This window comes from Callorhinus ursinus, unplaced genomic scaffold (assembly GCF_003265705.2).
Source record: "Callorhinus ursinus isolate GAN/ISIS: 27379988/994484 unplaced genomic scaffold, GSC_fseal_2.0 scaffold30, whole genome shotgun sequence".
Classification (NCBI taxonomy): domain Eukaryota; kingdom Metazoa; phylum Chordata; class Mammalia; order Carnivora; family Otariidae; genus Callorhinus; species Callorhinus ursinus.
Genome location: NW_027397092.1, coordinates 4,819,394 through 4,846,604, shown reverse-complemented (window position 1 = coordinate 4,846,604; position 27,211 = coordinate 4,819,394). Strand labels below are relative to the sequence as shown.

The following is a 27,211-nucleotide window of genomic DNA, read 5'->3' as shown; positions in this document are numbered from 1 at the left end:
AAGCTACACACACCCTGCACACCCTGACGGGAGAGTCTGTGCTTGAGGTTCCCTGTGCCTACAACATCCTTCCCCCAGAGAGCCCCTCACATGGCTTGCTCCCTCATTTCCTTCAAGTCTACACTCAGAAGTCATCTCTACTCTTTTCAGCTTACGCTACTTACTTTTCTCTAGCATACTACTGTTCTTCATCTAACATATATAAACAGTGTTTTAAACGCATCACAACAGGAATGTGATCAAACCCGATGCCTAAATGTGTTCCGATTAGTGTAATCATCAGCTGCTCCTAAATTGAAACCCGAGTGCCATGGCTTTTCTGCTTAATTAAATCACCAGCTCAAATAAATAGTATGTCTAGTCCAAGTCACTACTGTGGACTCTGATCTTGATTAGATTCTTCCCCTCTCCCAAATGCACGAAAAACATTTCAACTTCTCGGTTTGCCCAGAAGCCCTGCGGTGAAGGCGATATAACACTTTGCTGCTTCCCCTCTACAAGCTTACACGAAAGGCTCCAGAGCAAAGACACCTCTTGCTAAAGAATTTTATTTGCAAAATCCTATTCCCTCTCTATATGTTAACCCTTTTTAAAATCCATATGATCTAGCTGAGAGGAGCAAAATACATGGAACCAGCTGCTTTGAAACCTCCTCTCTAAACTCTCTACACCAGGTCTGCCTTATTCTCACTTTGGTATCTGATGTATTTTATTACTGTTTCATATAAAACTGACTCAGGAAGAATGGCATTTAACATTCTGTCATATAAGTTTACTGGTTTATAGTCTCTCTCTCCCTGCCTGGTCAATGCTATATTCCAAGCATTTTTACCACTGCCTGAAACATGATAAACACTCAGCAAATATTTGCTGCATGAATGAATGAATCTTGTAGTTAGTATCTCAAGGGTATAAAAAAAATTAAGTGTCGATTCATACTTCCAAATTGCTCTACAGAAAAATACCAATTGCATTCCCTTATTAACAGAATATAAAAGTACCTCCCTCACTAATAATGGATATTATTCGTCCTACTCTTTCTGGATATTTTGCACTTCTTGATTTTGAGTGAGGTCCATCAACTCTTAGTTAATTTGCTATTTTTCATACGTACTATCATTTACAATTTTTCTCTTCATTGTCCATTTTTGTTTACTGTTTTTTTCTAGTTAATTTTTAAGACCTCCTTTTAAAAAAGGCATTAACTCCAAATTGCAAATATTTCCCCTCAACTTTTTAGTTTCCCTGCTTTACAGAAATTTTTATTGATATGGTCACAACTACTGATGTTTTCCTTTCCCTTCCTTTCAGTTTCTAGTTCTGGCATCATACCTAGAAAGTCTTTCCCTAATCTAAGGCAGCATTTTTCATGCAGTAGTGATAGAACATAAACCAAATGTTAAATTTCCTAGTAGCCACATTTTTAAAAAGTAAAATGAAACAGGTGAAATTATTTAAGGGGAGTCTGGGTGGCTCAATCAGTTAAGCGTCTGCCTTCGGCTCAGGTCATGATCCTGGAGTCCTGCGGATCCGGCCCAGAGCCTGTGCTCAGTGAGGGAGTCTGCTTCTCCCTCTCCCTCTGCCCCCCCCACTGCTTTTGCGCACACTCGCCTCTCTCGATCACTCTCTCTCAAATAAATAAAATCTTAAAAAAATAATAAATTTTATTTAAGCTAATATATCAAAAATATTACCATTTCAACATGTAATCAATTAAAAAAAACCTATATTTTAAACTGTTTTCCTTTGTGTTAAGTTCTTGAAATCCAGTGTGTATTGTATACTATGGCACATCTTAATTCAGACTGGTCACATTTCAAGTGCTCAAAAGCGGTATGTCACTAGTTGCTACCATGATGGACACTGCAATTCTGAATTACGAAAATTTACCTGTATTTTCTTCTAGTTATTTGTTTCATTGTATAGAAATTCCATGTTTCCTTCTTTTGACACTTATTGTGGTGTCAGGTATGAAACAGACTCTAATTTCATTTTCTTCTCCACAGAGATACCAAGTTTGCCCCATGATGTAAAATGACACCTTATATATTGAATCTCCCTATGTAACTGTGTCTAATCCTGGACCCTAATCTGTTCCGACATCAAAAACAAACTGCTTGACCAGCTCTAGCTTTAGAATTCATTTTACTATGCTATCTTCATTTTTTTATTTCTTTCAATTTCCCTGATTTCCCCATATTTAACCTTTTAAAAGAAATTTAAAACTATGCTCAAAAGTAGAAATTCCAATGGAATTTTGACAAGGATTATGTTCAATCTATAAAGTAACTTGGGAAAAATACACTTCTTCACAAAAGGAAAACTTCTAGTCAAAAGCATGGAAAGTGTCTCTGTCTCCTTTTGTGTAATTATCAAGTTTCTATTTAATGACAATTATACAGGCTTAACAAGTTTCTTATGTATCCTTCCAGGTGTTTTATTCAACAATTAAAAAAAAAATGGATCTGCAGAACATGGGAAATAGTGCATCCTCTGTAGGTAAGAAAAGACCCATCACAGAATAAAAAATTAATACTTCCATGTTAGTGTTGTTTTACACAAACTAAAAGTCATTTATAATAAAACCCACCATGAACAGGTTTATCACTTTAATCCCCTAATTAATTGCTTACTTGCAATGCCAAATGCATCTCCAGTCCCCCAAATTAAGATCTGTTTTATCTGGATTTTCATCTTCAGATGGTTTCTCCAAGTTAGCGTTGGACCACAGTTGCAAACAGCTAGAACCAGTTAAAAGACGATTGCCTAAAAATATATATATATTATTCACCATTTATTATTTAGGTATTTAATTAGTGAGTTAAATCACATGGTCAAGAGTTTCATATAATACTATAAAAATAACACAACTTCTAAGAAAAGTTAAATAACAAGATTTGGGGGAGAGGGAAGGAGGCTGTATTTTAATTTTGTTGGAGCAGCTTGGGAAAAAAGGGAATAGGTTGTATAATCTCTGCTTTAACAAACATTTAATGAGCATCTTCTTTGTACCACGCACTGCACTAGCCACTGGGAGGGATACAATGACAAATGAAGTGCTGTCCTTTTTCATGACGACTTCACATTCTGGTAGAGACATGTAAAGAGAGATGTGAAGTCATGAAAGTTCAAATATATTCCCAAAAATGATTCATAATCTGGTTTATGGCTACGGAATAAAGTGCACAGTAGACTTGGAAAAAGAAGTAAGGTTGGAAAAGTTTCTGGGGTCAGACTATAAAGCATTTTTGAAGTTTATAAGGAATTTGGACTCTTGTTATAGATAGTTGGGAGCTTTAAGTGTGTGGGGTTACATAAGTGGATCTGTATTTTAGAACAAGGGGTCTGAACTGGGGTGAGGGGTAATCAAAAGATGGATTTGAAGAGGCCTGTAAACCTCCCTCTGCTGAGATAATATGCAAAAGTTATCTTTATAGCATGTACATTTTTCTAGAGAGGTAATCCAAAATTTTCACCATGCTTTCAAAGGCTCCAGTACACAAAGAAAGGTAAAGATTCTTTTTTAAAAATTAAGACTAGAGATAGATGAGATTAGGGAAAACAAAAACACAGGGAAACCTGGTTAACTGACTATAATACATGAAGGAAATCATGAGGATCTGAATCAAATATGAAAATAAGAAGAATTTGAAAGCCATTTCAAAAGCAAAATTTTCAAGGCTTGACACCAACTAAAAAACAGGAGATACAAGAGGTTTCAAGGACAGATTTCAACTTATGACTTGGGTAATTGAGGAGAAGGCTGTGTTGTCATCCAAACAAAAACGAGAAAGGAAGAGACATATCTGTGGTCAAAAAGTTCAAAATAAGTAAGGCATTCGCTTTGGCAATTAAGGACTGTGGATTTGTGTCTCTCTGGAAAGATTACTTTATTTCAAAAGTGGGTCTGTGACAAAACACAAACTGTAGATCAGAAATCCCTGTGTCTAAATCCCAAATAAGTCACTTAATTAGTCATGTGAATGTGATCTAGTGGGACAAACTCTGAGCCTCCATTTTCTTCTCATCTATAAAATCAGAAGTGTATATAGAGTTGCTCTAATGATTAGCTATAATATGTATTACCCATCTAGCACAGGCTAGGCACTTAGCAGAAGCTCAATAAATAGTAGCAACTAGATAGAAAGTCTCATGAACAGATAAAAACAGCTAGAAAGCACCAATGAGACATTCCATTTACATTTGGTTATTATTCCACTGTATAGTATAACGACACAAGTTTTCTTTTTTTAAATTGAGATATAACTTACATATAACATTGTATTCATTTCAGGTGTACAACATAATGATCTGATTTTGCATATACTGCAAAATGGTCAGCACAGTAAAATCTAGTTAACATCCAACACCACACATTGGTTACGATTTTTTTCTTGTGATGCAAGAACTTTTAAGATCTACTCTCTTAGCAACTTTCAAATATACAAATAAGTATCGCTAACTATGGTCACCATGCTGTACATTACATTCACAGGACTTATTTATTTTATAACTGGAATTTTGTGCCTTTGAACCCCCATTCTTCATGTATTTCATCCACCCCTCGTTCCTGCCTCTGGAAACTGCCAATCTCACCGCTGTATTCATGAGTTCAGTTTTTACAAATTTTCTTTAACATAAACTGAAGCTGAACTTAAGGTATACCATGAAGGATTGAGAAATTAATATAGAATACAAAATGATTAATCCCAGTTATGAAATGATACCAAAATAGCTAACGTATGGTACAGTATATTGACTTGAACACAAAGGGCAAAAAAGAGGTATGAATAATAAAGTAGGGAAACAAAGCATAAAGAGTCTTAAAGAGAAAAATCTGATGATTTAAGCCAGATGTGGTAGTGGAACAGGAACAAACACAAAGGCACTAGAGTCAATTTAGTAGCATCATCTGAAAAAATTTCTTTATATCCCAATACCTGGCATATAGTTAAGTATCGATCAAAACCAAAATACTAATACTTCACTTAAAATGTTTAAAATCTGTTTATAGAGTTCACTTGCAAAAATAATATACTAATTGCTTACAAATATTTATTACAATAACCCATTTCTTAACCAAACCATTAAATTTTAAACTTTTTGATTATAGAAAGAAAAATAATAAACTTTTATGTGAATTTTAACTTAATCACAATAAAGAGAGAATGGTCATAAGCTGTTGTCAAGTCACTACTAGATAGTTAGGAAAATAGGTAATTATCTTTTGATACAACTCTGTAATGATGACAGAGGAATTTAACATTAATACTATCCTCCAAAGCATTATTACTGGTAGACCAAAGGTACAAAATTTCCAAGCAACTATTATGTTATTATTAAAGAAATACCACTTAATTCTAATATGAAATGTTTTTATTGCAGTTATAAATATGACACTTCGAGTAGCTAGTTCACTTGCTAACACTATTTTTTTTAATAGGGCTCTTATTTACCAAGTACTTTCAAATACACTGACATATCTGATCATTAAAAAACCTAGCTTGTGAAATAGATATTACCTTAATTTACAAGTGGTAATTTCTTCATGATCATAAAACTTATAGTCAAATATATGAACACCTATTGGAAGCCTAATATAATGGCCCCTCAAAGATAAAGAAAATGCTGAATAAACCAGAATCTCAGCCCTTGTCTAATCAAAAATTTAAACCATGTAAACAAATAATTACAATAGAATGTTGTGCTATAATAGAATAACGATATAATGTATCATCCAAATAGCAATTTTTTGAGAGCAGAAGGTGACAATATTAATAAGCAATGGAGAAACAGGCATTATCTGGGACATAAGTCTCACTATCTAGTAGAGTTATACATAAACTGCTGTACTAAACTACATGCCAAATTTGAACCCATGTCTGATCTCTTTCCATGGTACACATGAAATATACATGTACGTCACCAGCTAGAAGGCATCAATCCTACATCCTTACATAAGAAAAAACATTTTAAAACACTGATTTTTTTTTAAAGTATCTCAAAGATAATCTTTTATCTTCTAAAATAATTTCCAAGGGTTCTGAACTTTGTTTTCTAAATATTTTTTTCTCAGCCAGTTCATCTACTATATTAAGATGCAAGCTATCTTTTCTAAACTGATGGCTTCTATGTTTCAAAGATAACTTCTTATATTCTAGAAATTTCTATATTTTGGGGCGCCTGGGTGGCTCAGTCATTAAGCGGCTGCCTTCGGCTCAGGTCATGATCCCAGGATCCTGGGATCGAGTCCCACACCGGGCTCCCTGCTCCGTGGGGAGCCTGCTCTCCCTCTCCCACTCCCCCTGCTTGTGTTCCTTTTCTCGCTATCTCTGTCTCTGTCAAATAAATAAATAAAATCTTTAAAAAAAAATTTCTATATTTTGGATATTGCTATATGATATGCAAGCCTGTGAAATTCCACATGTCCAAACAAAACCTATGTTCCACTATCCATAACTCCTACATATCACACTTCCTCTTGTGATCACAGATATTCTCTAAATACTCTAAAATCCAACTGTCAAGTAACGTCAATTCTATCGCCTAAATGCATTTCATATCTCTGCACTTCTTTCATTAGTCATTCAACCTATTACATTAAAGGTCCTCAAATAAATTCTTACTTCCCATTCAGATTACTGTAAATGCGTACTGTGCAAAGGTAATTATAAATAATTATAAATTTTATCCTCCTGTTCCTTCCAACTTACTGCTACCAGAAAAATCGTACAAAATCATAAACTTAGCTTATCATGAGCCACTTTCAAAACCTATAATATTTTTCTGGATAGTCAAAAAGAATTAAATTCAAATATCTTAGCATAACTTTAAAGGCCTTCCATAATATGTGGCAGTCTTATCTCCTTATCACCAGACTCACTCCAGCCTCAATGAAGTCCTAAGCATTAAGAGAATGTACCTTATGCTTTCTTTCTCTGTGCCTTTGCTCACTGCATTAGATTAGTAAAAATGACTTTGGGATTTTTTTTTAATCAGAAATATGTAAGTGATATATACACACATTATCTCTTCTTAGAACTCACTTCTTTTTCTCCCCTCCCATCTATCCCCATTCTCAATGTTAACATCTACCTAACTGCAGGCCAAAAAGCTCCTCTTCAATGAAACTTTGATTCTCCAGAGAGAATTAAAGTCTCTTTCCCAAAACAATAGGTATTACAGTCAGCATTTGTCTTCATTTCAGTATAAGCTCTAAAAGAACATAATGTTTTACTTATTTCTTAATCCCCACAATCTCACACAAAGCAGAACTGAAATACAGGAAAGTAATAAAAGAAACAGCCTAGGCAAGTGACAAATATCACTTAACATTTCAGTTAATCCATTTCTTACCTGCAGGATCCCAAGTTATGTTGTGTGCTATTGATTCCAGAAAAAATTGGCCACTTTTCTGCCATTGACTATATAATTCCTAAAATTAAAGTAAAAAACTCATTTAGTCAATTATTATTGGCAGCTTTTCTGTATCAAATACAGACATTCATGCTTATTATTCTTAGTAATACACGAAGCCATTTTTTTGAGGTACAAGTGACCCTGCAGTCATTTTTAATGGGGAACAAAATGTTCAATTTAGTTGAGAATAATAAGAAATATGTGATGGAAGAGATTAGTGAGAGAATGAATACACACTCCTGGAGGTCCAAAAGTCTGTCTCAGCATAAACATCCAGTAAGTATATGCCACTTTGGACAACATTCTCGTTAACCTCAGATTTTTAAAATTACGATTACCTTATATTATTATAGTTACAAGTTTAATTTTAAATGTGTCTGTGTCTGTGCTATCTGAGGCTTCCTTTTCTTTTAATGTTTCATCCTCACCTGAGATCAAAAAGTACGTGTGAAAACTCAGAGTACGAGATGTAATACTTCCATTATATTATATAATTTAAGATTTTTTCATTCATTAAAGCAACATTTTTTCAAAAGTTTTTACCTGTAAACCAGTAGGAAATATATGTTGCAAGGGGACCCAAAACATACACACACATAAATGTGATCTAAGTTTACCCTTACTATATCATTTTCCATTTTACTTCCTTTTCTTTTAAATTTAGGCTGTGGCCTACTAAGTTGATTTCACCAACCTCTAAAAGACTGAGACCCATAAACAATCTTTCAATGTAATGTTTCTCATACTTTAGTGCAATAACCTGAGATGTTTTGGATATGTTCTGAGGCACATATCCAAAGGTTCAGGCTCAAAAAAACCAGAATGAGGAATCTGTACTTTAAATGAACACCTCACGTGATTCCGATACAGGTGGTCTGCAGAATATGCTTTTATGAAACACTGCCTTGCAGGAATGGCTCTTAATCATAGTGCACATCAGAACCCTCTCCAGAACTAGACATAGAAGTGCCTAGTCACAATCCCACACCTACAGATACAGAAATCCCCAAGGCAGGATCTGGATACATGGTGATTCTGAAGTGTTCCTCTCATGAAGATCACCACCTTAAAAAAATATTCTAGAATGTATACAGGAAAGGAAATAGTATCTTTTTTATGAGAATCTACAGATTCTCTGAGACTCTACCCAGAAATTACAGATTCTGTGTACCTTCCAGGTCCATTTTTCCATTTGATCCAGTTTTCCCCTTATTCATCAAGCTTTTTTTTTTTACCCCCTTCTGCAAAGTCAGTGCTGCCTACTAATAAACCAGCTTCTTCTTACTGACTTTTTAGCATTACATTAAACAATTTTATTTAGTACATGAGAAAATGGGCAAAAACTAAAACTCTTTTTTAAAAGTCAGCTACCTCATTCAATAAATATTTATGAAGTACTATTTGAAATACATTATTCTGAGCACAGCAATCACTTATTTCTACTACTATCAATTACTAATTCATAGGTTATCAGGGCCTCTAATATTGGATTCATTAGGTAATACACAACACAAATATAAATCAGGGGAGGGCTGTGGACTCTCTCTCCATGAAATTTTAAAATGAGCATCAGTTAACCTAGAGAAAATGTTTTTCATTTACATAAGGTAGGGAAAAGAATGCTCACACTTAGGAATCAATACAGCTGGTTTTACTTAGTTCTGTGGTTCAGCAGCTATTCTGATGGTCAACCAACTAATTTCCTTTGGGTCTCTGCTGTCTTATTTATTAAAAAAAAAATAAATAACAGCTGTCATACTAAAACAGAGGGAATTTGTAAGATACTAATGACCTAAGTGAAAATGAAATGAAAAATATTAAAAGATATATATAAAGGTATGTATATTATTAAAACATAATTATTTATAGTTAACATACTTCTGCACAGTTTTTGACATCATGTCATTGTTCCAATATTCCCACAAAGAATGAATAGCTATTAACCAAATTCAGAATTGAGCAAAGACTGAAAGTAAGACTGACTGGCTTAGGATCAAATGGCTAGAAAGCAGCAAAGAAAGAAAGAAAGCAGTCCTATGGCTCCGAAGATAACGTTGTAAGACCATACTATGCTGATCCTCTTTCTTATGGTTTAAATCACCAGTTTAACCTTCAGTAGAAATGGGTAAAATAACCTGATCTATTATATTTAGAGCATTAAAGCACCCAAGAAATCTAGTATTTATAAACTATTGTTTTAAACAGCTTTCAGAACTAATTCTGAATATAGTTTCTTCATAAAGAAAAACTTATTGACCTGTTAACAGTTATATTACATGACACAATAAGGGCTAAAAAAAAAAAAAAGTCCTGAAGGGTACATTAAGACTCTGCAATTAAAACATGTAACTTTAAGAACAAAATACTTAAGAAAAAGCAGAATAACTATATAAAAGTAGATAATAAAAACCGAAAACAAAGTGCCACCCTTCGCTAGATAATGGTGTTTGCCATTAGCAATAATTAACTACTGAACTTAAAGTTGTGACTCTTCAAATACTTATTATGAAAGAAAAATGTCAGAAGAAAAAAAACCACATATAATTGATCAACACAATTTGATTTACTTCTATTTCAATCTAAGATTTAAAACATTTTAAATATGGAAGTGGCATTTAACATCTATCTTTTAATCATGGTATAATTTATACGATTTATCTGATGATCACTCTGATTTTGTACTCTTAAAAATAGTGTCTTTTAATACTCAAGACATTTCAATTCCTAAAAGAAAAATGATAAATTACTGACCAAATTTTTCTTTTGCTTCGGTAGGTTAACTGGTTCAAAAACAGAGATAACATTTCCATAGGATGCTGCAATCTTTTAAAAAGAAAAAAGAAAGAAAACTTAAGGATGTGTTAACTTACTTATGAATCAAGAGAGCAAAAGAAATTAATAGTACAACTTAAAATAAGCCCCCCCCACAATTTCATTTATCATACTTGAGAACAGTAGTTTTAAGAGACCACCATACCTGAGTCAGAATTCCAGTACTGTCACTTACTGAGTAACCAGCAAGTTAATCTCTTTGTACCTTAGTGTCTCTACATATATTTATAATATGCATAATACTATCTTCCTAATGGAATCAGTTCGAGGATTAAAACAACATCTGTAAAGCGTCTATATATAACTATCTGTAAGATACATGGTAAATATTAATTCCCTTCCTCATAGAAAAAAATGTATTGATATATTCCTTGTCAAGTGGAAATTAGATAGGACTTAATCCATTTCTAGGTTATCTGTCTTTAAAGCTGGCAATTCTGTCACTGTGTATTTAGCTTTTTAAAAATAAAACTTAGATCTATTCCTTTGTGAATGCTCTAAGAAATTTTTTTTTCAATACTCCATTTTGTCTGAGTATCTTTAAAATTTACTCTTTCAACCAATGGCTCTGTTTTAAAAAAGTGGCTACTATTTATAGCTTGGGTGAGCCACAATGAAGAACAATGAAATATCAGAAATGAAGACTGATAAATACAAAAATGTATAAGGGATAAAAATAAGAGAATATAATCTTGAGAAGAAGGGGGCAAGGAATGAGGATGTAATGGAAAAAAACTTTCAATGGCTATTTTTAATTGTTCCGAGAAGTTCATAGGACATAGAAATCATCTGCACTGAGTCAGTCTGGGAAGGAGTATTTAGTTTGGGCTTTTAAGAGTGGGTCAGACTTCAAAGAGCAGTGAATATTCAATTGTAGAAAAAAGGCATAACACAAGTATGAACACAAGTGCAAAGATTAGAAGAAGAGGCAATGTACGCCTAGAGGTGACTACCAGCTGAGATGGAACAGTGTCCCTTCTAAAAGAATGATGTACATATGTCCAAAAAGGCAGATCTAAGCCAGGTTGTACAGGGCCTCATGCCAAGGTGAACAATTTGAACTTTCCCAAGGTAACGGGATGCAAAGAATGTTTTTAAGCAAATGAATAAGAGAAATGCAGATGAATTTTCTCATGAAAATTAATTAAGTCCTACAGAGAAAAAAACCAGTAATGCTAAAATACTGGATGTCTACAGTATCAAGCAGCACTTCCTTCTTAAAGGCAAACAGAAATCTCAAAGTATCATAACCTGCAAACTTTCTTCCTGATACGGTGAGAAGTCATTTATTTGTATGAATATCTGTGACACAAAGGAAATCTGCCCTTTATGAAAATGACTATAGGGGATGCCTGGGTGGCTCAGTCGGTTAAGTGTCTGCTTTCAGCTCAGGTCATGATCCCAGGGTCTTGGTCCGGAGCCCCGCTATGGGTGGCCCTCTCCCTGCTCAGCAGGGAGTCTGCTTCTCCCTCTCCTCTGCCACTCCCCCTACTTGTGCTCTCTCTCTCTCAAATAAATAAATAAAATCTTCAAAAGAAAAAAAAAAGACCAGAAACCAAATGACCTGTTTATTTTAATCTGGACTGTGATGTAATCTAGGTTATCATGAAAACATAACTCATATTTAAAGTTATTAAATGGGATTTCCAACATAGCCAGGCCTATGTGAGTGTAGAAGTTATAAGCAAGTTTTAATACAATAATGAAGATTATAGAACTATAGAGCTGGATATCAAACAAACATGAAGAGAAGGGGGGAAGTCTCAAGGATTTTCAACATTCCATAATAAAAATCATTTTTGTAATATAGTGAGAATGAAAGATGTGAACAAAGGAAAGACAGATGAGAGACACTTGTACTGTAAAGGGAAGGGGCACAGGAGTAACACAGTAGTCCAAGAAACAGGTAAAGATGGTAAGAACCGAAACTCATTTTACCATAAGTACCACCAAACTAGGTACTAAGAGGTAACTTTTCAGACTGGCAGGTTCATTAGAAATGATTAGATTAAAAAAAAAAAAAGATTGGGTCCATTTAATTCCTCACACAAAATGTTTCAGTGGAATCATATAGTGCAATAATATATTTAAATATCCAGCAAAAAATTAAGTAAATGTGCAAAGTTGAGCCCACTCTAGCTACAAGTATACCTAGGCCTGGCTACCTATGCCTACATGGTGCTGTATTTAGCTTTACACTATGCTGCCTACTAACTATGACTACCAATTCTGCTACTATATAGAACTGTACTTCACCTGATAAAGAATCACAACCTGATTCTTTTGTTGTTGTTCTATTTTCAAGGTTACTTGTTACTTTTCATATGCAAATAAAAATCCAAACAAATTTTTCATTTTTCTTATAGACTTGGAATAAATTAATCTTAGAGACTTGGAATGAATTAATAAAAAACTATGCACTTTAGAAGATCATTTTTACATTTGTACATTTTAGTACAAAGTTTATCCAGAAATTATAAGGAGATACCTGTACAGAGAAAGAATGACTCTAACAAATGATTTCTCTTCAGTAGTTTATTAGTAAATAGATTGAAGGTTTATTGTCATTCCTTTTCTTCAAATTTTTAAATAAGTAAGCCTTAGACCTGTTCTATGAATAATACTTCTTTATCAACTCACAGAAAAAGATTATGTTGTATTTTGAAATTATGTAAGAGCAGACTTCCTGACAATCTCTAAGACACATCTGAGAGAGTCAGGAATTTTGTTCTCTATGGTGCATCTTAGGGAGCCAAAGAAATTTGTAGCTACATTGTCCTTGAAACAAAGCAAGCTTCAAATTCAATAGGAAATACACACTTTGGAGATTATCCTGACAAAAACCATATTCAAAACAAATCTCACATTACAAGATTACAAACCTTGCCTTGTTGCATTGAGCAGTCTACACATCCTACTTGAATATTTCCATGTTTAGCTCCTGGGATTATTTGTAATCTTTCAAAATCACTTCCCAGTATAACAATGTCACATCCAGATGCATAAGCCTAAAAAAAAGGGGGGGATAAAAAAGGAAAAAATAAAATAAAAAGGATAAACTTGTCAAAGTATTTATCAGGTAGAATACTAGCATTAAATACTGTTTAACTATTATGTTTTAACAGAGCAAGTTTAAATATCCCTTTTAAAAAAAACTCTTATTATTTGAGAATATTTCCTTTACCTCTGATATTCAGTCCCATCAGCAAATTCAGTCAGTCCTGTCTGCAAAATATTCACTTCTTCCACCTCCACTAAATGCTACTGCTCTTGTCTAAGCTACCACCATCTCCCTCCTCCACTACTATTAATAGTCTGACTGCTTCCATTCTTGCTTCCCTCTAATTCCTTTCCACACACAGTCATGCTTTTTTTTTTTTTTAAGTAGACTCCACATCTAACGTGGGGCTCAAATTCATGACTCCAAGATCAAGAGTTGTATGTTCTACTGACTGAGCCAGCCAGGCACCCCAAAAAGGGTAAACTTTAAAAAAAAATGTTTATTAAAGGGAAGCCTGGGTGGCTCAGATGGTTAACGTCTGCCTCCGGCTCAAGTCATGATCCCAGGGTCCTGGAATCGAGCTCCACATCAGGCTCCCTGCTCAGCGGCGAGTCTGCTTCTCCCTCCCCCCATGTGATCTCTCTCGCTCTCAGTCTAATATAAATAAAAGAATATTTTTAAAAATGTTTATTAAAGCAAGTAATTTGTCCTGCTTAAATCCCCTGAGAGTTTACCCATTGCACTTGGAATAAAATCAACTCCCTACCATGGTTCTATGCCCTTACTGTCTTAATTCTCCAAACTCATCTCAAGCTACTCTTTCCATCCCTCCATTGGCCCTGTCCCTGCACTGCCTTTCTTTGTCCTGGGGCATATCAATCTTTTTCTGCCTTACTGTGTTTTATCTACTTCTCTTCTGCCTGGTCTTTGTCTAGCTAGCTTTTCTTCAACATTCAGGTCCTAGTTCCCAACCGTGCGCGTGCGCACACACATACACTCTCCCTCTCTCTCATTACTTTCCATCACATTACTATTTATTCTTCTTCATAGCAGGTAACACAATTTGTAAGTATCTTGCCTATTATCCATTTTCATTACTACAAGTTACAAAACAAAATGATAGGGTTCAAGTGTATCTTGCTCTCTGCTCTATTCTCCAATTCTAAATGAAGGGACTTCTTTATAAATGCATATGGAATAAATGAAGTATTTAATTTCAAAACCAGCCACCATAACCAAACAAATAAAAAGGTATTGTTCAAGGCTTGTTAGCAAGCATTTTATAGCTCTTTCTGAACTTTACAATTAGCAGAACTCTTCCAACCAGAATTCTTTTTGTATCCTTTTCTCTAACTTCTTAGATCACAGGAGTTTCTTCGTGGCTGTCTTCCTGGAATTTACTTATATAGGCCACCATGAAGTACGACACTGACAATAAAACATCTATCACAAACTTTTTCCCCATCCAAAAATAAGTTCAAAAAAAGTATTAGTAATTATTTACTTTCTCACCACTTTTGCACCTGCACATATACCTTACTTAATGTAGAAAATAATAATTTATACTTCATGACCTTAATTTTTGCCAAAGCCAAAATGTTTCTGTACATGCCAGCAAAAAATATTTGGAAAGGTATTTGAGAGAACATACAAATAAGTCTGCTCACATTACAGACAGGAAAATGAGGCCGAAATAGGCGGACATAACTTCTTAGTGGCAGAGTAGGCTTCAGAATCTTGATCTCTTTTGATTCTTGATCTAGTGCTATTTGTATGACACCATAAGGACTTCCCTAGTTAAGAATCCTTGCCTAGAATTTTCCAAAAAGGAATTAGGGACAATCAAGTTTGGTTCTACTGGCGTCACATAGTGGAAAAAATTGGCTCAGTAAACAAACAAACAAAAAAATCTCATGATGGTCTGGCTCACCTATATAAATATCCACAGTGGGATCACAAGGCTTGTCACAAGACTATTAGTAAGAATAAATTCCAAAAACTAATTTAAGAAAAATTTTCATTTGTAATACTCTAAACATCTTAATATTTTAGAAACTGATTTTTCCCCTCAATATTAAATTCTGATAAAATACCAATAGTCACTGTATCCCAAAACATTGTCAAAATTTAAATGTTTACAATTTAGATTTCCTACTCATTAAACAAAAAACTTTAGTTCCATTAACTGAAATATACATATATATATTTTAAACATGTCTTCATAACTTTGCTTTCCTTTTGCCATACCTAAAATTGTCTACCTACTTTCAGATACTGTATAGCAACTATTTTTGTCAACTACAACTCTAAATTTTCCCGAATTAAGTTCATATTAATCCTGAAGTTCCTCACAAAATTACTGTTTAATATAAGTACTAAACATCTGCAGAGTTGAGAAGTGCATAGTTATCCCAGAAATAAACACAGCCCTAGAGAGAGGAAGATACCAACTTATTATACAATTAACCCTTGATCATTCAAAGATTAACCCAGTTCTGAATTACCCTTGTTCTTTTGCTGCAGCTGTATTACACTAGTACAGCCTGTCATTTGACTTTCTCTCAGTGACAGTACTAAAACATACAAAGCTTTCTCTCTCTAGTTTTGGTAAACTTCAAATCAACTGAAAATGACTGATCTTAGCTGGAATATCTATCTTTCAGTTCCCACTTTTTCTCTTAGAGTTATAACTAATGGATGACAATAAACTACTATATGGGGGAGAAAAGGGATATAACCAACTGCAGTCTACACTTCACGCTAGGGGTTAGAATAAATATCTTCTGGTATTCTTGATTACAGAGCTTAAATTTTTACAGTTTATTTGATTGTATAATTAAACACAGGATGCACCGACTCAAACCATATTTGCATTACATTCTGTTTCTTAATCATTTTTAAGAATTTGTAAATGTATCTCCCTAAAAAGCCTGCTGTGTATAGGAGATTAGCTGAATAAGCTATAGTACATAACTGTAATGGAGTATCATATAGCTGTAAAAATAAGAAGGAAGCCATCTATGACTGGCATGGAGTGATTTCTACGGAATATTACTAAGTGAAAAAAAGCAAAGTACAAAAGGACATATATGTCATTTTTTGGGTAAGGGACAAGGAAAATAAGAAAACATTCATGGATCTGTTTATTACAATAAAAAACACAGGATGGATAAAACTAGGGAACAATAAAGTTGATTACCTACAAAGGTGGGTAGGATGAAGTGGAAGAGATACAAGAAAAAACGACTTTTGAAAACATATTGACATAATGCATATTCAAAGACTTAAATCAATCAGAGTGGGGGAGGGTACAGTGAAACAGAAGAACTAAGTACAAGATTAAGACTATGGGATTACTTATAGTTATTGTGTCTCTTTAGCATCATTTCTCTTTTTCTTTATTCGTTTCAACAGTGCCATTTGAAGAATATAATTTCTTTTTCTTCTGTGTTGTTGTTGGTGTATAGGAATGCCACTGATTTCTGTGCACTGATTTTATATCCTGCCACTTTACTGAATTCCTGTATGAGTTCTAGAAGTTTTGGGGTGGAGTCTTTTGGGTTTTCCACATAAAGTATATACCATCTGCGAAGAGTGAGAGCTTGACTTCTTCCTTGCTGATTTGGATGCCTTTGATTTCTTTTTGTTGTCTGACTGCTGTGGCTAGGACTTCTAATACTATGTTGAATAGCAGTGGTGAGAGTGGACATCCCTGCCGCGTTCCTGACCTTAGGGGGAAAGCTCTCAGTTTTTCCCCATTGAGAATGATATTCGCTGTGGGGTTTTCATAGATGGCTCTTATGATATGGAGGTGTGTACCCTCTATCCCTATACTCTGAAGCGTTTTGATCGAGAAAGGATGCTGTACTTTCCCAAATGCTTTTTCTGCATCTATTGAAAAGATCGTAGGGTTCTTGTTCTTTGTTTTATTAATGTATTGTATCACACTGATTGATTTGCAGATGTTAAACCAACCTTGCAGCCCAGGGATAAATCCCACTTGGTCGTGGTGAATAATCCTTTTAATATACTGCTGGATCCTATTGGCTAGTATTTTGGTGAGAATTTTTGCATCCATGTTCATCAAGGATATTGGTATTTCTTCTTTTTGATGGGGTCTTTGTCTGGTTTGGGGATCAAGGTAATGGTGGCCTCATAAAATGAGTATGGAAGTTTTCCTTCCATTTCTATTTTTTGGAACAGTTTCAGAAGAATAGGTATTAACTCTTCTTGAAATGTTTGGGAGAATTTCCCTGGGAAGCCATCTGGCCCTGGGCTTTTGTTTCTTGGAAGATTTTTGATGACTGCTTCAATTTCCTTAGTGGTTATAGGTCTGTTCAGGTTTTCCATTTCTTCCTGGTTCAGTTTTGGTAGTTGATACATCTCTAGGAATGCATCCATTTCTTCCAGATTATCTAATTTGCTGGCATAGAGTTGCTCATAATATGTTCTTAGAATTGTTTGTATTTCTTTGGTGTTGGTTGTGATCGCTCCTCTTTCATTCATGATTTTGTTGATTTGGGTCATTTCTCTTTTCTTTCTGGTAAGTCTGGCCAGGGGTTTATCAATCTTGTTAATTCTTTCAAAGAACCAGCTCCTAGTTTTGTTGATCTGTTCTACTGTTCTTTTGGTTTCTAGTTCATTGATTTCTGCTCTGTCTTTATTATTTCTCTTCTGCTGGGTTTAGGCTTTATTTGCTGTCTTTCTCCAGCTCCTTTAGGTGTAGGGTTAGGTTGTGTATTTGAGACCTTTCTTGTTTCTTGAGAAAGGCTTGTATTGCTATATACTTTCCTCTCAGGACTGCCTTTGCTGTATCCCAAAGATTTTGCACAGTTGTGTTTTCATTTTCATTTGTTTCCATGAGTTTTTTTAATCCTTCTTTAATTTCCTGGTTGACCCATTCATTCTTTAGTAGGATGCTCTTTAGCCTCCATGTATTTGAGTTCTTTCTGACTTTCCTCTTGTGATTGAGTTCTAGTTTCAAAGCATTGTGGTCTGAAAATATGCAGGGAATGATCCCAATCTTTTGGTATCGGTTGAGACCTGATCTGTGACCTAGGATGTGATCTATTCTGGAGAATGTTCCCTGGGCGCTGGAGAAGAAATGTGTATTTTGTTCCTTTGGGATGGAATGTTCTGAATAGATCTGTGAAGTCCATTTGGTCCAGTGTGTCATTTAAAGTCTTTATTTCCTTGTTGATCTTTTGCTTAGATGATCTGTCCATTTCAGTGAGGGGGGTGTTAAAGTCCCCCACTATTACTGTATTGTTGTTGATGTGTTTCTTTGCTTTTGTTATTAACTGCCTTATATAACTGGGTGCTCCCATGTTAGGGGCATAGATATTTACAACTGTTAGATCTTCTTGTTGGATAGACCCTTTAAGTAGGATATAGTGTCCTTCCTCATCTCTAATTATTACAGTCTTCGGTTTAAAATCTAATTTGTCTGATATAAGGATTGCCACTCCAGCTTTCTTTTGGTGTCCATTAGCATGGTAAATGGTTTTCCACCCCCTCACTTTCAATCTGGGGGTGTCTTCAGGTCTAAAATGAGTCTCTTGCAGACAGCATATCGATGGGTCTTGTTTTTTTACCCAATCTGATAGCCTGTGTCTTTTGATTGGGGCATTTAGCCCATTTACATTCAGGGTAACTACTGAAAGATATGAATTTAGTGCCATTGTATTGCCTGTAAGGTGACTGTTACTGCATATTGTCTGTGTTCTTTTCTGGTCTATGTTGCTTTTAGGCTCTCTTTGCTTAGAGGACCCCTTTTAATATTTCTTGTAGGGCTGGCTTTGTGTTTGCAAATTCCTTTAGTTTTTGTTTGTCCTGGAAGCTTTTTATCTCTCCTTCTGTTTTCAATGACAGCCTAGCTGGATATAGTTCTAAATAGTTATTTCTATGTAGTAATGAAAACATCTAAAACCTATATAATTGTTTTCAAAAAGTTAAAACAAAAAATGCTATCACTTTTTTGTGCTTTCTTTCATCTTTCACTCACTATAGTCTTCCAGGCCTATTTTCTTCTCTTTGGCACTATACCACAAGCCAATACTAAGTGCCTTTCACTGGTAACCCATTTAATCCCTACAACAAATTCTGTGAAGTACTTACTATCATCACCCCATTTTACTGCTAAGGAAAATTAAGCTTTGACAGACTGAGTAATTGGCTCAAGTCTCAGAACCAGCAGGAGGCACAACTAAGACTGAAACCTAGTTATAACTAGAGGGAAAGGACATGCTCTTACTCTGTTATGCTATCACTCAGTGCCTTATAAACAAACACTGGCATGAATTTAATAATTTTTCTCTAATTTCTTCCCATAATTAAGAATGTCTTATTTGGACTTTGAAGCAACCAGAACTCCCATAACTGCTGACAGGAATGTAAATTATTATGGTACAACTACTTTGGAAAGCTAAACACAGGCCTACCCAATAATCTAGCAATTCTACTTCTAAGTTTATACCCAATAGAAATGTGTCCATATGTCCACTAAAACACATGAATAAGAACATCTGTAGCTATTCATAAATACCCCAAAGTAGAACCAACTCAAACATCCACCAACAATGGAATATAAAATGAACCATAGTATAATCATACAAAAGAATACTATAAAGCAATGGTTCTCAAACTCTCTAGTGTCAGGAATTCTTTGCACTCTTAAGAAAATATTAAGGTTAACCATCCTCCCATACCCCTCCTCAACGGCTTTAGTTTTTGTACATTATCACTATCAATACTTTCTCTCTTAGAAATTAAAACAGAGAAAACATAATACATCAACTGAATCAGTAATGAAAACCTCCCAACAAATAAAAGCCCGGGATCAGAGGGCTTCACCAGTGATTTCTACCAAACATTTGAAGAAGAATTAATGCCAATCTTTCTCAAGGTCTTCCAAAAAACTGAAGACGGAATACTTTCAAATTCATTCTGCAAAGCCAGCAGAAATCTAGACAAGGGCACTACAGGAAAAGAAAATTACATGCCAATATCCCTGGTTGACATAAATACAAAAATCCTCAACAAAACACTAGCAAACCAATTTCAACAGCACATTAAAAAGATTACACACCACAGTCAAGTGGGATTCATCCCTGAGATACAAGTACAGTTCAGTAAGGACCATACATGACAAGCCCACAATATGAACACCATATTCAATGGTGAAAAGCTCAAAGCTTTTCTGTAAGATCAGGAGAAAGGCAAGGATGCCCACTCTCATTACGTTTATTCAAAAGTACTAAAAGTCCTTGTCAGAGCAATTAGGCATGAAAAAAAAATAAAAGGCATCCAAATTGGAAAGAAATACATAAACTTTCTGTTTACATTTAACAAGATATATTGAAAACCCTAAAGACTCTACCAAAAGATATAAAATAAAAAATTAGAACAAATGAATTCAGCAAAGTTGTAGGAAATGAAATTAATACACAAAAATCAGTTGCATTTCTATATGTTAATGAATTTTTCAAAAAAGATATTTAAGAAAACTTATGACAGCATCAAAAAGTAAAATTCTTAATCAATTTTAAAAAGGTAAAAGATCTTATACACTGAAAACTATAAAACACTGATTAAAGAAATTGAAGATGACACAGATAAATGGAAAAATATCTTGTGTTCTTAGATTGGAAGAATACTGTTTAAAGACTTTTTTTTAAGATTTTATTTATTTATTTGACAGAGAATGAGAGAGAGAGAGCACGAGAGGGAAGAGGGTCAGAGAGAGAAGCAGACTCCCCGCTGAGCAGGGAGCCTGATGCGGGACTCGATCCTGGGACTCCAGGATCATGACCCGAGCCGAAGGCAGTTGCCCAACGAACTGAGCCACCCAGGCGCCCCGGAAGAATACTGTTTAAATGTGCATACTATCCAAAGCAATCTACAGATTCAATGCAATCCCTCTTAAAATTCTAGTGGCATTTTTCACAGGAAAAAAAAAAATCCCCAAATTCATATGAAACCACAAGAGACACCAAAAAGCCAAAGCAATCTTGAGCAAGAACTAAGCTCCAGCCATCACACTTCCTGATCTCAAACTATATTACAAAGCTATAGTAACCAAAACAGTATGCTATTAGCATAAAGACAGGCACATGGACAAAAAAGGCAGAGAATCATGAGCTCAGATATAAACCTGTGCACATACGGTCAACTAATCTTCGACAAAGGCACCAAGAATACATAACGGGGAAAGGATAGTCTCTTTAATAAATGGTGTTGAGAAACTGCACATCCATATGCAAAAGAATAAAACTGGACCTTATCTTACATTATACACAAAAATCAACTCAAAATGTATCACAGACTTAAATGTAAGACTTGAAACCATAAAACTCCTAGAAGAAAACACAGAGAAAAAGCTCCTTGACATTGGTCTTAGTGATGACTTTTTTGATATGACACCAAAAGCACAAACAGTGAGTCAACCTACAGAATGGGAGAAAATTTTGCAAACCATCTCTGATAAGGAGTTAATATCCAAAGTATGTAAGGAACTCATTCAACTCAATAGCAAAAAAAAAAAAAAAAATCTGATTTTTAAAAAGGTAAAGAACTTGAATAGACATTTTTCAAAAAAAGACATACAAGTAGCTAGTAGGTATATGAAAAAAAATTTCTTCATCACTAATCATTAGGGAAATACAAATCAAAACCACAATGAGATATCACCTTATACCTATTAGAATGGCAATCATCAAAAAGACAAGAGATAACATGTTGGTGAAGACGTATACCAAAGGAAATTCTTGTGCACTCTTTTTGGGAATGTAAACTGTTATAGATGCTATGGAAAACAGTAGGAAAGTTCCTAAAAAAATTAAAAATAGAACTACCATATGATTCAGCAATCCAACTTCCGGGTATATATCCAAAGATGATAAAATGGTTATCTCAATGAAATACCTGCACTCCCATATTCACTGCAGCATTTATTCACAACCAGGACATGCAAACAACCTAAGTGTCCAACAACAGATGGGTAGATAAAGAAAATAGGGTATATATACACAATGGACTAGTATTCAGCCATAAAAAAGAAAAATATCCTGACATTTGTGACAACACTGACAGCATAATGCTAAGTAAATAAGTGAAAGAGAGAAAGACAAATACACTATATATGTATTCCACTTACACATGGAATCTAAAAACATTATACTAATAGAAATAGAGAATAGAATGGTGGTTGCCAGGGGCTGTGGGGTGGGGAAATGTGAGATTTTGGTCAAAGGGTACAAACTTTCAGTTGTAAGATAAGAAAGTTCCAGGGACCTAATGTACAGCATGGTGACTGTAGTTAACAATATTGTATTATATACTTGAAAGTTGCTCTAAGAGTAAAGCTTTAATGTTCTCACCATAATAACAAAACAGTAATGATGCAAAGTAAAGGGTATGTTAACTGGCCTTACTGTGATAAACATTCGCAGCATATGCATGTATCAAATCATCACAATGTACACCTTAAATAATGATATATGTCAATTATATCTCAATAAAGCTGGGAAAAAAAGACATAAATCTATACAGATAATCCAATCTGGGTATCATTCAAAAACCACTTAAAATAGACACATCTTCTTATGCATAGTTCTAGAAGACTATTAAAATTAATTCAATCTTCTCTGTAGGTTATACAACATGATGAGGTAAAAAGCATGGAAGTACACCAAGCACTCTCCCCACAAAAAACAGGGAAAACAGCTTTAAAGTGGGCCAAGTATGTACCACTGAATTCTTTATATAATCCATCAATGTGGTTTAAATAAAAACGTAAGAAGTAATATGATACATAGTATTTCTAAACCCAAATCTAAAACTAGCTTGACAGATTTTTCTAAAATAAATTCTCAAAATCTGCCTTCAAGGTGTCCTGACTATATTGTATAACATTATCAAAACAGTAAGAACAGCACTGATTTATCTTATCAAATTAACTACCATGCTATTTGGTACTCAAAATTAATGTGCATTTTTGATCATTGATACATTAGCTGCTTCTGTCAAGAGATCTGTAATCAGAACAATCTATTACTAACCAATGACAACGAAATTAACAAGTGAAAATTCTTTTATTAGGTACCTGTAATATTAGGTTTACTAATTTTGAGACTAAACAAGATGCACAAGAAGACCTGAATTCATGTATGTGCTATCAAGCATATAATCATGATTTTTTACTTGAAATTGTGACAGAAAACCTTCTCAAATATTCTAAATTTCAAAAATTACCCAAGGCTGTAACAGCTCATATTCGAACTTGGAAGTATTGTGATGTCTGTAAAACACCTGGATTTCTTGTTTTCACTGTTCTGTTTTAACCAACCATACCAGGTAAATACTCCAAGGAATTTCTTCCTGGTATAATTCCTGGTTAAATGACTTGAATTGTAAAATGTTGTAATTAACATTTTTCTCATTTTTAAACATATAATGTTAAAATTTAGTATTGCTTCAATAATCTTAAAGGTACCTTAATACTATTTAAAACATAGCATTTTAAAATAGGCCACTTTTTAAAAAGAAGTCTAATGTACTGGTGATGGCATATGAGAACCACAAAAATCTTTTTTCCAGATTTGATAAATAATATCAAACTTTCCCCTCCTGTATTCTCTCCACTTACAAAGACCCATAAGCCCCCTCCAAAAAAAACCAGACAACCAAAAAACCCCTTTCTATTCTCCCACCTATAAAAGTTTCCCTAGAGTGAACAAAACAAAAAGCTAAACTAAAGGATGCTTACCATGACAGAAAGAGGAGAAAGAATGCTAATTCAGCCTCCATTTCTCTACCAACAACCAGATAGCTGCAGTCAGTCTTTTGACTTCTAATCTGGGTCCCCTGGCTGTGAACACTGGGCTGTCTAATACAAAAAAAGGGAGCCTGGAGCTCTAACATGTTCGCTCTCTCTCTCCTATAGCAAAGATGTTTAAATTCCAAACTAGAGACAGGAAGTCCTAAATATTAACATAGTCTGTCTCTTATAAATTAACTCCCTTTCCATTTCATTTCAACACTAACTATAAAGTATGAAATGAAAAGAAAAAAAATCTATTGTATATTAAAGCACATATGTCATCAGTATGCACAGGAATACTAGAAAATCTAGATTCAAATTAAGTGTGCCTCTTTTTAACTATTTGTCTTTCATAAACAAAATATTTTTTATTCTAAAAACAAAAGTTGTCAACAGATCAGGACCAGTTTACTCTCATATTTTCACTCTAAAAATAGTAGGAAATTAACAAGGAAAAAAGACAGGGAAGCATTCAGGTAAAGAAAGAAAAAATAAAGAATTTTTGCTTAGTGTACAGGAAAACCGTTGCTCACCTGATATTGAGGATAAAATGTACAAGTGAAAAAAGTTTAAAGGAAATTTAATAGAAGTATTTTATTTGGACTCAAATCTAAATTATTAAAGCTATTTTAAAACACAGAGACTTTTAATTATATTTCAGTAAGGCTTCTTTAACTACTATTCTTCAATTCAACCAGTATTTATGTGCCAAGAATTAGAATGAGTAAAACTTTAATTTTTATAATTGACATTTTTGAGGGGTTTACATATATTAAACAATGAACTTAGAACTTAGCACATTTTCATGTAACAACCCAATGAATAGGTACCACTTTGGCCCCATTTTACAGATGAGAAAAAAAGGAATTTAAAAGAACTTACTCATAGATGTACAACTAACTATAAGGGATGAGGCTGGAAATCAAATCCAAGTAATAACTCTATTAACAGGAGTCACCAATACCTTAATCACTGTTCTAGATGGTCATAATGAAACCATGGGAGACACAAGGCAATACTGGTTAATGATATAATGAAAGTACAAATAAAGTGCCTTGACAGCATAAGAGATATGGTCACTGCCTACTGTGAGTTCTCATACTAATAGGGAAGCCAAAATATTTCATGCCAGCTTAAGCAGTAAAAGTGTTATCTAATACTCAGACAAACAAATTGTATTAGTAAGTACGTATTTTAAAATCTAGAATCCATGAGAGCTGGCATTCAATTTCATTTCCATTTAAAACCTGTCAGACTTCCTTTGGAAAACAGGATCTCATCTCTTTTAATCTTTCAAAACAACAGGTAAGTTACCAGCAAACATGAGAAGGGAGGAATTGCAAACACAGGATGTCTTCACAAAAGGCATGAAGTACCAGGAGAAATAAAATCATTTTGCAAAGGGGTCTCCAAGAGGAAGATCTCATATCCCTCCCTGAATTCAAACTGAAATCTAGAGATTTTTTTTTAATTCTGTACTTAAATCTACCATTAATGTTTGCTATCTTCCTATCAAAGAAGTCAAAAATCAGAAGAGATTAAAAACAGAATTCAGGGAGTAAACAATAAATAGATCTGCTTTTTAACATAAAAAAACAGGCAATTTTTTTTTTTAAGACTTTATTTATTTATTTGACAGAGAGAGACACAGCGAGAGAGGGAACACAAGCAGGGGGAGTGGGAGAGGGAGAAGCAGGCTTCCCGCCAAGCCGGGAGCCCGATGCGGGGCTCGATCCCAGGACCCTGGGATCATGACCTGAGCCGAAGGCAGACGCTTAACGACTGAGTCACCCAGGCGCCCCCAAACCAGGCAATTTCAAGAGAGATAAATTTAAGATGTATATGGTGTTGAGGAAACTAAAGGCAAGAAACTTGTTTTGTAATAAAATTAGCAACTTAATGTTAAAGTGCCAAGGATGGATTGGGTACAAAGTAAGAAGATGATTGTTAATCCTTAAACTACCACCCAATTTAGAGAACTAGGATCTCTCTATACTAAAGAAATGAAAAATTTACTTTAATTTACTAGAATCCTTCCTGAGATCTGGGAGAAATCTGCAGTAGGCTTGGTAGAAGATTCACGTCTGGTCTCCGGAGGGGCACCTGGGTGGCGCAATCAGTTAAGGGTCCAACTCTTGGTTTTGGCTCCGGGCGGACAGACTGAGCCCCACCGCCCCCACCCCCTAGCTCCGCGCTCAGGGCGGAGTCTGCTTAAGACTCTCACTCCCTCTCCTTATGCCCCTGCCCCCTGCACGCGCAGCTCTCTCGCGCTCTCTCACTCTGAGAGGTAAATAAATCTTAAAAAAAAAAATCTGGTCAATGGAAATAGATTTTAAAATAAGGTCGCAGAAGAAGCAACGTTATGGTGTAGAATAACCGCATATAGTCTCTGGTATATTAGCTCATCTCTTCTTTAAAATAACATGGGGGGCACCTGGGTGGCTCAGGTGGTTAAGCGACTGCCTTCGGCTCAGGTCATGATCCTGGAGTCCCGGGATCGAGTCCCGCATCGGGCTCCCTGCTCAGCAGGGAGTCTGCTTCCCCCTCTAACCCTCCCCGCTCTCATGTGCGCTCACTCACTCGCTCTTTCTGTCTCAAATAAATAAAATCTAAAACAAATAAATAAATAAATAAAATAAAATAACATGGAGACATTCACCAAGGTTTTATATACATTTAGAGGGGTCAACCAAGTGTATAAATGGGCCAGTATATTGTATGTACTTTGAAGTTCACACTATGGCATAGATCCCGAAAGCCTTCTTAGAAAAAGTTGTTAGAATTCACATTGGAGAAAGCACTCATAACTTTAGGAGATATTACCATCCTATAATCTCCCACTAGGAAAACCCCCTTGGGATGCTGCTTATTTCTTCCATTTCTTCCATCTTTAATAGCAAGAGCAGAGAGCAGTGTCCAGCTATAGGGAGTTTCTAGTAGCTCCCTGAGGCCCTCAGAGTTCACTCTTCCCCTGAGTATTCAGGCTAGATTAACATCTAGCATCAGAATCTCAAAATTGCTAGCGTCAAATGTAAGCTAAGGTGTGCATGAATCTCTCCAGAGTGGAGGTACAGATGCTCTCTGAGAGCGAAATACTTAGTTGTCACAGATCTAAAAGCACAGTTCAGATATGGAATTCC

General features: G+C 34.9%; 1 protein-coding gene across 2 annotated transcripts in view; it reads right to left on the bottom strand.

Annotated features, from left to right (window-relative positions):
• DMXL1 (Dmx like 1) overlaps window positions 1-27,211 on the bottom strand; it is a 128,860-nt gene that overhangs the window by 99,972 nt on the left and 1,677 nt on the right. For both annotated transcript variants that reach the window (XM_025860778.2, XM_025860779.2), the window contains exons 2-5: window positions 13,134-13,259; window positions 10,171-10,242; window positions 7,357-7,435; window positions 2,634-2,766 (exon numbers count right to left, since the gene is read on the bottom strand). In XM_025860778.2, coding sequence (XP_025716563.1) covers window positions 2,634-2,766; window positions 7,357-7,435; window positions 10,171-10,242; window positions 13,134-13,259 — 410 coding nt within the window. The remainder of the gene's footprint in view (window positions 1-2,633; window positions 2,767-7,356; window positions 7,436-10,170; window positions 10,243-13,133; window positions 13,260-27,211) is intronic.